Raw genomic sequence first — 10758 nt, forward strand, 5'->3', positions numbered from 1 at the left:
GTTTTTTTCAGGTCCCGAAGCCATGTTGAAACATTTTTAAGGAAATGTTAGAATTTCCCCATACTTTTGCAGAAAACGTGAAAAGTGACCCTATTTATTTGAGATGTCATACCAATCAGGACTCGTTTGTTACTTTACATATGAATGAATCGTCCTCTTATTATGGAGCAATGAATTATCAACACGTCCAAGTATCCTAATGCAATTTGAAGGATATAGGGAGGAGGGAGGGCTGCACGCTAACTCACTCGTAGAAGTACGATAAATAATACTTGAGCCTAATATTTAGACTCTTTTAAAAATCAAATCCATCTTGACGGTACTTTTTGCGTGCAACTGGATATAGACATGTTTTTGGAGAGACAAAAGGTGATCTTAAAATTAAATTCAAATGCATTAAGAAAACAAAGATGCAAATTTTCAATTCATTTATTATCATTAAACATGTCACAGCCTCATTAACAATCACCAGTTTCCTTGCAAAACCCTCATTAGTTACGCGACTAAAGCTTTACATTGGAACCTACTCGAGAAAAAAGAATAAATATAATGAAAAATAACTGTGAAGCTAACTAAATAAATTTTCAGTCTCATCAAACACAATTCGTCGCTTTTCTGACGCGCTAACTTGCAAAAATTCGCGCTCATCCCGACAATTATCAGTCATTATTCGGAAAATTCATTCGATACTAGTTGTTCGTCAATCGTCAGTATGCGGACATATTGTTAGTTTCCGGATTTAACTTTTGTCTCGCTCGATTACATTGTTTAGTTAGTTTGATCACTAAAAAAGCTCGGTTATATGAGCTGAATATTCGGTGTTCCATATCATTATATCTGTTCGATTTGTCAAACTGAACTCTCGGTTCGAGTAACTGAACATTCGGTCCATATGATCAACCTCTGTTCGTCAGTTCACTTTAACGTTGAAGTTCGGTTGCGCGAACCGATGGTTCGATTTGACAAACCGGAAATTTGGTTTGACAAACCAAATTAGTTTGGATGGAATGGAATACCGAACTTTGGTTCGTACGACCGAACTTTTCTTAATCAGTGCAGGGCCTTTAAAATATTAAATCTCTAGGAGCTACGTCAGTCTTTTACGCTGCACCTCTTTGCTGCGCCTTCCCAGCCGCCAACAACTGTATCTCCGCCAAAGTCAAATTCTTCGTCTCAAAAACATACACACACGAGAAAACAGTAGCAGCCACGTTGAATAACGTGAACAAGCCAAACATCACACTCACACCAACACTATGACACACACCCAAGTAGATATAATTGAAAAATGCGCAACTACCCGCAAAACAGATAGTGGAAATAACATTGGCCTGATACCGAACATTTGCAGGGAAAAGTTCACCGGCCAGGAGGTGGGGAATCGTAGCCATGGCGAGTCCATAAAACGAAATAAAGACAAGGAGCCCGATATACGGCACCCACTTGATGTCGGTGGTGTCGTAGTCAGTATACTCGTCGATGACGTAGTAGAAGGCAACGATGGCGGTGCCGAGAGCGTTGCCGCCGTTGGAGAGGATGGTGAGGGGTTTCCGGCCGAGTGTGTCTATGAGCCCGACGGAGATGATGTTGGTGACCAGGTTGAGGATGCTGACGACGGCGATGGTGGGGTTGGGCTGCCAGAAGCCGTCGTACTTGGGGAGGGTCGTCGAGGCGTAGGTGAGGATGGCGATGATGCCGCAGGCGCCCTGGAAGACGGACAGGGCGATGACGATGATGGAGGCCTGGATGTTGCTCGGGTTCCCGAACATCTCGCGGTAGGAGGAGGCCGATAGCATCTCGGTTTCTACCGTCGCGCGGACTTCGGCCAGGGCTGCTTTCACCTGAAGCATATTGCGAATCGATGGTGGAACTAACTTTGATTAAATTTAGCAGATTATTTATTAATAATACTTGTCTGGTACGGTCATGTCAATAGGATGACGGAAGAGAGGCTGCCAAAAAAGATGCTTGATTGGGTTCCTCCTGGGAGGAGACGTAGGGGACGCCCAGTGAGAGGTTGGCGACAGGGGGTGTTGAGTGAGATGAGGGAGTGTCAACTCCCTGATGACCTGTGGGAAGACCGAGCTTTGTGACGATTAGGCGTCGTAAAGCGCCAAAGAGCGCTGTAAAAGCGACTCATATGTATGTATTATTACTAATAGATTTTTGGATTTAGCCAAAGTGTTGGGTTGATCCAAGGTGTAAGGATTGAGGCTGAGGCTCATACTTCAGGCTGAGGTAAATAGAACAAGTTGGTTTTTGCAATCGCTAGCGATAGCAATATTCGTCATGGGAACTTTTGCTTCTGGGATATGAAAATTTTAAGGTACAGTTCGTTTGTAGTATCTTCAGAATTGAAGGGGCTATGTAATTTTGTGTCGACATCTCTTTTTTAACATTTTTAATTTTTTTTCTTTGCATACAAGAAAGCTGTTATTTACCAATTATTTATTTTCGTTGGATTATGTATGGTTTTTGGAAGTTAACGCATTTAACTTTCAGTTTCCTTTTTTCGGCGTAAAGTATGATATTTTTACTCTACGCATATGCCCGAATACGCATCATAACGACGGTGAAACTACCAAACCACGTATCTCGTTTGCGGTGTTTAAAAATCTCCGCTCACATTTTATTTTTTTGAAGTAGACCAAATCAATATCATTCCTTGAAATTTTCACAGAATTTTCTCCGCACGAAGAGGAAAAATCACGGAAATTTTCAAGACTGGACGTTAAGTAGCTTTTCATTTAAAAAATAAAGTATGACAGGAAGTCTGCGACGTCGCAAACCGAGATACGTGGTTTGGTAGTTTCACCGTCGATAAGTGACCTATGTGCTTCCTAAGTTGCCATTTTTTTCATTCAAATAGATGTAACCGAAATGTTAGATGTGTACTACCTATACTACTTTCATGTCATTGCTTTATTTATTTATTTACTTTTTGCGTAGGTATAAATTGTTTTTTTTGCTGAATTTTGGAGAAAATATTGCTTTAAGAACGTGGAATGTAAATTAATTTTATTGAAAAAAGAAAATACCATCATTAATTTGGGCGAACAGAGAAAATATACATCAATATTTGGGTCAACATCTCCCTGATTATATAAAGGATGAATATATTAGTATTTCTGTATAAAAAAACTTAGCTTTTGTCTTCAGAGATACGATGATTCTAGCCCCAGTCAATTTGTTTTATTGAAAAAACAAAAAAACAAAAAATAAATAAAAAAAAAAAAACAACTGAAATGTTAGACATACTATTTTCATGTCTTTCTATTTGTATCAATAGGTACTTTTTGCTTAACTTACGAACGTTGAATGCAAATTAACTTTATTGAAAAAAGAAAATAACGTCATTAATTTGGGGGAACATGTGGCTGATTATATGAAGGAGGTATATTCCAGTATTTTTGTTTAACATATTAACTCACGAGAAAATGTTCGTACATTTATCATCTACTATTAATTATTTTTTGTAGATTAGTCTAAAACATTCAATACAACCATTAAAAAGTAGCTCACATCGTCGGGTATCGAACTCCCGATCGCCGGGTGCCCGCACCGAATCAAAAATACGAGGCGGTTTAGTCAACTAGGCTATGACGGATCCACGTGAGCGAGAGTAAAAATAGCATACAAAAGACTCAAGCAATGGGCGGGACTTATCACAAGAGACTGCTTTTGGGATGATATGAAGCGCATTGCTGTATTGCTGTAGGAGCCATGGTTCGCACTGTTTTAATGCGTCTCGAGGTCCATCCCAGCACGCATTCCGATCGCGGCAGTTGAGCTAAGGCAATATTTGCGTATCCATGAATTAAATCAATCAATCGAGCTCTGATTTTGACTTCTTTATCCGTAACGAGTCCTCCAGAACAATTTTCCACCTTGTACGATGGTTGTTATTTCTTTACTTCTATTTTTCAAATTTGAGGTGGGATAATGGCGGCTTCTCAAGAACACCGAGGTAGGCGATCTTTTGCACCAACGAACAGAAAACTGATGGCGAAAAATAACCAATCAGAACCTCCCAAAAAAAAGAATTTGCCTAAAAACGGAACTTCGTAGTTCTGCGCAGATTTACCAGTCAGACACGACATCTCGAGGTGGAAAAAAACTCGCTGAAAGCGAATTTTAGCAATCAACACAACTTGACGTAGAGACATGATTGGCTAAAAAATACAACGGTTTTTGATACATCGGAAAATCAACCAAAAATCGGAGACTGGGCGAAACGCTCAAGGTCGCAGAGGTATAGGGAATCCCATAGCGAAAGCAACGGAACGATTCTAATATCATGGGGAACTCCGTTCCCATGACAATAAAAAAGTTTATGTGCTAATATGGAGGACCTTATTAATGATCCAAATCCAATACTTTGGCCAGATCAAAAAATCTATTACCTTTGATTAGGTTGGGTGAGGTTTGATTAAGAAGGTATCTCGATAACCGTATCTCTATTTCTGGCGGTTTCGTGTTAGGTGCATCAATGAGCTGTAGGAGTTGTCTAATGTCCATCATCAAAATATTTTACACGGAAAATCGAGAAGTTACACAAAAATGTAATTTTATTACCACGCACCTCAGCATTGATTCGCAAAACATCAAGAACCCTTGGAAAACGAGCGGTGGATCACACTCAAACCATCGACAGTACTTACAAATTGATTTTCAACAAACTGCTGTTTTTACTTTTTAATATTAATACGCAATTCTTCAGCAAGAGTAACTGGTGATGACAACGCCTGGATGCAAATATTCGTGGTCAGACGACATGCGTATTGCATACAGAATCAGATGTAGGCGCTCTATGCATTCTCGTCTCTGCATTCTCTTATTGTTAAGATGGACAGCCATATTTCTTTGCTGCTGCTCCAGGTTCTACCAGGTAGCGTGTTGAAGGCGAAAAGCGCTTACTCACAGCAGAGCATCTAAAAGTACTATTTGTCTAAATTTGAAAAACGATGTTCAACATACCTGTTCTTCTCCCTCGCCCGCGGTTGGGTTCCTATAGTATCTGAAACTCTCTTCAGCTTTTTTATCATCCCTTCTAATCATAAACCAGTACGGAGACTCGGTGACGAAAGCGACCAGACACAAAAGCGCCAGCACTGCTAACACAAGCGCGATCCAGTTCAAAACGTAGTAGGAAATGTAGATGCCGATTCCTGTGAAGAAGATCTGTCCCACAGAAACTGCTGTTATGTAAATGCTCACCAAAGCTCCTGCCAAAATACACACGAAAAAAAAAAAAAAAAATAATAATTTACCCGTTATTAACACAACAAGATTGATCATAGCTGGTTGACACCATGCAAAAAAGAATCAAGGTTCGATGGGAAAGAAGAGGTTCTTTTGCTTCGCAGCGACCACGTTTTGAAAAGCAGCGCATTGAAAAAGAATTTCTAGTTTAGCGCTTATTCTGCAAAAACCAAACTTTAGTCATTTCTTTGCAAAACGTAAATCTCGAATCTCTGATAATGCATGCGTCTAAGAAAAAGGAACTGATCACCACGCGATTCGCTAACAAAGACGCAGGACGCATTTTACGCGCTGTTTCCCGAATTAAGATCGCATCGAAATCGAGACTAGGCATTCTTTTGAATTTTCTTTGTGCTGGCGATAAAGTTCTGTGAAATTTTCCAACAGATACAACCAACAATTTCTCTGTAAAAAAATAAAATGGCGACGGTAATTTTTAATCGTCGCATGGCGCTTGTGATACTCTGGCCAGAAGGTGACGATATCGGTACTCTGCGGGCCGATTATTGAAATCTTGTGTTTTTCGGGCGAACATAGATTAAACGGCGCATCGTAATTGGTCGGCTGTGTCTTATCGCTGCTTTTTCGTGTCAGGTGGAATGTCGGAAACTCAAGAGGTGCCTTTGGCTTGTCGTGAATTTCACCCGCCAAAGGCACGAAAAAACTGCGATAAGACATCCCCGACCAATCACGCTCCGCCGTTTAACTTATGTCCGCTCGACAATCACAAAATTTCAATAATCGGCCCACTGGTTTGAGAGGAAGATGGAACTAATAGCCCTTGGTGGACGATCAAATTCCGAACCAATTCCGATCAAAGTAGACATGCCGATGACTGATGGTCACCATCTATCGTCAAATTTTGACGGGCCGCACTATTTTGTACAAAGCAAGATCATAATGGAGTGCCACCATTCATCATTTCCTGCCTCAGAAAACATTTCTGCCAAGTTTTCATTTTAAAATTAAGCAAATTAATGAGTTTAAGACTGATGACTCCCGACACTTTGATGGTAATTGGTTCGGGAATTTGATCGTCTATCGAGACCTAATAACGAGGACTATGTCGATGTTGGCTATAAAGTGTCCTTGTCCCACCCAGAGCCCGTGGGACCTGAGCACAGGACCTGAGGGACTCGATGAGAACCTGTGTCTGTCCTTCCTTTGTCCATAAAAGTGCTCTACAGTGCTCTATAGCTTACCTCGGTTGCTCTTGTCGGCGATCTCCGAGAGGAAGATGGGGCCGATGATGAGGACGATGGCGGAGCCGAAGCCGGCGATGAAGTGTGCGACGACGAGGTAGAGGGGGCACTCGGCGAAGGTGATGAGGACCCAGGCGAGGATGTAGACGATGGCGTTGAGGAGGAGGTTCGTCTTGCGGCCGACGTTGACGAGGACGAAGCCGAGGGCCAGAGGGGTGATGGCCTCGGCGAGGGTGGGCATCGTGACGATGACCGAGATCTCGGCCTCGCTCACCGGGAACCCGGCCGCCCCGTCCAGCACCCGCTCGATCGAGAGCGACGGCCACATCTCCAGCAGCCCGTAGACGAACGGCAGGATGCTCACTGCAACACGCGCACACCCAAATACATCGTTTTCCAGACTAATCAACGTGGCTCCAGATCATGCAAATGCATTTTGTGGTCATGCATTCGTGGAAATGCAACACCCTTGTGAAAATACGGTATGTTAGAAGAAATAGAACCCCCCCCCCCACCAAAAAAAAAAAAAAATTACCCAAAAAATTGTAATGCGGTGCATTTACGGTAATGGGCGGCATGTATAGTAATGGGCGGCATGTACGGTAATGGGCGGCATTTAGAGTAATGGGCGGTATTTATGGTAATGGGCGGCATTTACGGTGATGCACGGCATGTACGGTAATGGGCGGCATTTACAGTAATGGGCGGCATGTACGGTAATGGGTAGCATTTACAGTAATTTGCCGCAATTACGGTAATGGGTGGCATTTTCAGTAATTTGCCGCATTTACGGTAATGGGTGGCATTTACGGTAATGGGTGGCATTAACAGTAATTTGCCGCATTTACGGTAATGCGAATCGCATTTGTGTTAATGGAAATCGCATTTATGGTAATGCGAATCGCATTTGTGTTAATGGGAATCGCATTTATGGTAATGCGAATCGCAATTACAATAATGCATGGTAATGCGAATCGCATTTACAACTGAATGCATGGCAATTAAGGTAATGCAGACGGTACGATAACGGGGTGTTTGTATGGTAATGCAGCGTATGTACGGAGATGCATTGATTGCACGGAAATACAGGGCATTTATTTATATCATGGAAATGCAATGCCTGTCAAGAAAACCCTGGTGAAAATTGGCAGTAGAATCTGTGTTCCAAAATACCATAGACCTACAGCCGGCTGTAAGATTTCCAATAGCTTCTATAGCCGGCAACAAAATTTCTTATAGAATTTTATAGCCGATGGCGATTAAGCAACAGCCTGGCGATGAAGTGTATGCCAAACGTTACTAATTACGGATGCTAGGACTTAGTGAGTTTTTGGACTATCGCTCTCTTTTTGGGCCGTAGTATCTTGATTTATTTGCAAGGAAAGCTCCATACTTTTGAAGGATACCTGCCATTCCCAATATGTTGGAGCGCCTTCAATTTCGTATGATGCTGTGCAATACATCTGAGGGCCGATTATGAAATTTAAACGAGCCCGATAAGACATAGAATTGCGATATGTTGCATGGTTAAGATAGGGCTATGTCTTGTCGTGTCGGGCTGACATAGTTTCAATAATCGGGCCGCAGGTGTGAAATAGTTGCTTCAAGCGCCGTGGTACGCTGCGGCGCGGCGCGGCGCGGCGCGGCGAGCGGGCAGCCAGCGCGAAACGCGCATTGTCGCCTACAAACCTAACAGGGATACTTCACGCATTGCGCAATGCGTGCAGTATCCCTGTTAGGTTTGTAGGCGCCAGTGATCCGCCGCTACGCTTTGTGTTAGGCTCTAATATTTAATCTCGTGGAGTCAGCGTTTTTCAACTCATAACTTTTGAAATGTTTTCACACTCTGTATGGATTATTCTCATTTTAATTGATTAAAAAAAATATGTAGTAAAGGAAAATATGATGTGCGTTTTGTAAATATTAAGGTGATTCCGTACAAACTTAAGGATTTACAAAGCACAAGTATTTCTACACAATTTCTTATAGCCTTTTATAGCCGATGGCGAAAAAGCAACAGCCAGGCAATAAAGTGTAAAGCCCCAGCTATAGGAACTATAGCCTGGCTGTATAATTTTTTATCGCTTCGTGTAGCCCGGCCGTATGATTTTTTCCACTTTCTATAGCCAGTTATATGATTTTCTACCGCCTTCTTTATGCAGTCGGCTATAAGAACTCCTATGGTATTTTGAAACGCAGCTCCTATCGCCAATTTTTACCAGGGAATTCAAGGCATTTCTTTGTTCCTCTCACGAAAAGAACGTAACTGTATTTCAATGTTATCAAATGTCCCCTCACAAAATGCATTTTCATCAGGAGAATCTTGGGCATTTTCACTAAAAATTTTACTGATTTTTCGTCCGATCTCACGCAAAAATCAGAAGAATTCTGAACAAAAATTGCACAGGTACATTCTTGTAAAAAAAATAGTATTGTGTGAGTCCTTTCTTGACTCTTGTGTGACACTGACGAAGCGCCTTCTTCAGGGAAACAACGATTTATGAGAATGCGATGTGTTCATATGAATGTAATTCATTTGAGAAGATGCAAACTCTGGTCAAAGTTGGTCAGACTGACTCTCCTAATTGTCGGATTGCTCCGAATTGTTAATGAGAAAACTGATTCTGACATTGACATGAGTCATCTAGGCGTAAGCCATTATCATTCTGATGCCAGTCTAACACTAATGCGCGGTTGAATTTTAATTTAAACGATTGATGGTGCAAGATATTCCAAATGTCTCTGCACCGTTTGTCGCACACGACTGCAATAGCACGGAGAAAGTGGGTGATAAAGCAGAGATAAAAAGATATTTTAAGTGAAGACACTCGAAACTTAACTGTCGCGATAGCGAAGAGAACAGTAAATGCATGCCGGGATGAACCTCGAGACATATAAAAGCATGTGCTAATCATGGCTCTTACAGAAATGTACTTACTGCTCTTTTCGCTATCACGGCAGTTAATCCCAGACACTTTTAAACCTGCTGATAAAAAGAATTTCAAAATTCACCACATCGGCAGAAGTCCGAAGCGTGCAGAGACAGTCGCATCATTCGAACTTTCACTGCATCAGCGGTTCTGCAAATTTTCTACTACTGGATATTATTTAGGTATATTTATTTAACTGAGATAGTAAGTAATAGTTGAAACTAATTCCTACCCGAGCAACAGACGAGAAGCTGCCTGGCGTATCCCTCATTCTGCTGCAACCACGAGGATTTGAACATCCTGCCAAGTCACCTGAAAATCTTCGCCACCTCAAAAGCTTCGACTCCTTCAAAGGTGTCGTCGTTAAACGAACTGACCGCATAGGCGTACGCCCTCAACGACAAGCGAACTTGCGTCTTATCCGGCTCTTTTATCTTACCCGTTGAGTTTCAAGAGATTTCTACGGCTCCCTAATCCGGTAATTAAGAGAACCCTTCATTTTTGAAAGGGATCAAGCGCCGACGGTTCTTGAACTTCGGTCTCCTTCATCCGTCAAGGCTTCGTGCGCTTGTGAGTTTTTGATGCTTGAGCCGTTTTGAAAACGAGCGCTCCGGTTGCGGACTTGAGAGAAGTTCGCAAGCAACTTCGAATTTCAACTTTGCAAGGAAAACGTGGTATGAGGCTTCAAATGCTGCCAAATTTTTAAGATGAAAAATGAAATTTCCAGAAAAATCTTGCTTATTTTTCTTCAAATTTTTTTAGGGATTTTATTTGCAAATTTATCTGAAGAACCTGAATATTTTAAAGGAAAGTCGATCACAATTTGTGTATAAAATACATGTTTTCTCGTGGGAAATTTTCAACGTCTGAATGTTTATAGGTGTTTATTCCTTGGCATGGCAGAGCTGTGGGCGGAAGAGTAACCGTACAATGGTGAGAATGTGTAGGTTTATGGACGCTAAGCCAGCTGTAAAAAGGGATCATGATATGTATGAGGAAGAATGATTGAGTTAGTAGATTGCACTAGCTCAGCTCTTGTTTTCATCTAGAAAATTCATCGGTGAGTGTTTTCATCGAGATTGCATTTACTGGTTGAGAGGTGGGTGTGAGAGGAGACATTTTACAAGTGAATCCAACATTTTGGAGACATGGCTGTTTAAAATCGGCAAGGCAAAAATACAATGATCAAAATTTGTGTGTATTATTGTTAAAATGATCAAAGATAATGGGTCCATTCTGCTGTGCTGAGGAAAAACGCCGTATGAGCCATCAAGCGCTGCCAACTTTTCCCCGACAAACCATGAATTTACAGGAAGATTTGTGATTATTTCTCACTCAATTTTACAGAGGGTTCCATTCGTAAT

General features: G+C 41.7%; 1 protein-coding gene across 1 annotated transcript; it reads right to left on the reverse strand.

Moving 5' to 3' along the window:
• Positions 1-413: 413 nt before the first annotated feature.
• LOC140223721 (uncharacterized) lies at positions 414-9808 on the reverse strand. The gene is made up of 4 exons (XM_019046629.2): positions 9627-9808; positions 6465-6827; positions 4978-5225; positions 414-1841 (listed from the first exon to the last, which is right to left on the reverse strand). The coding sequence occupies exons 1-4, from the start codon at positions 9691-9693 to the stop codon at positions 1101-1103; spliced, it is 1419 nt and encodes a 472-aa protein (XP_018902174.2). The 5' UTR covers positions 9694-9808; the 3' UTR covers positions 414-1100.
• Between the last annotated feature and the right edge of the window lie 950 nt (positions 9809-10758).

Source organism: Bemisia tabaci, chromosome 8, assembly GCF_918797505.1.
Source record: "Bemisia tabaci chromosome 8, PGI_BMITA_v3".
In the NCBI taxonomy this organism is placed as follows: Eukaryota; Metazoa; Arthropoda; class Insecta; order Hemiptera; family Aleyrodidae; genus Bemisia; species Bemisia tabaci.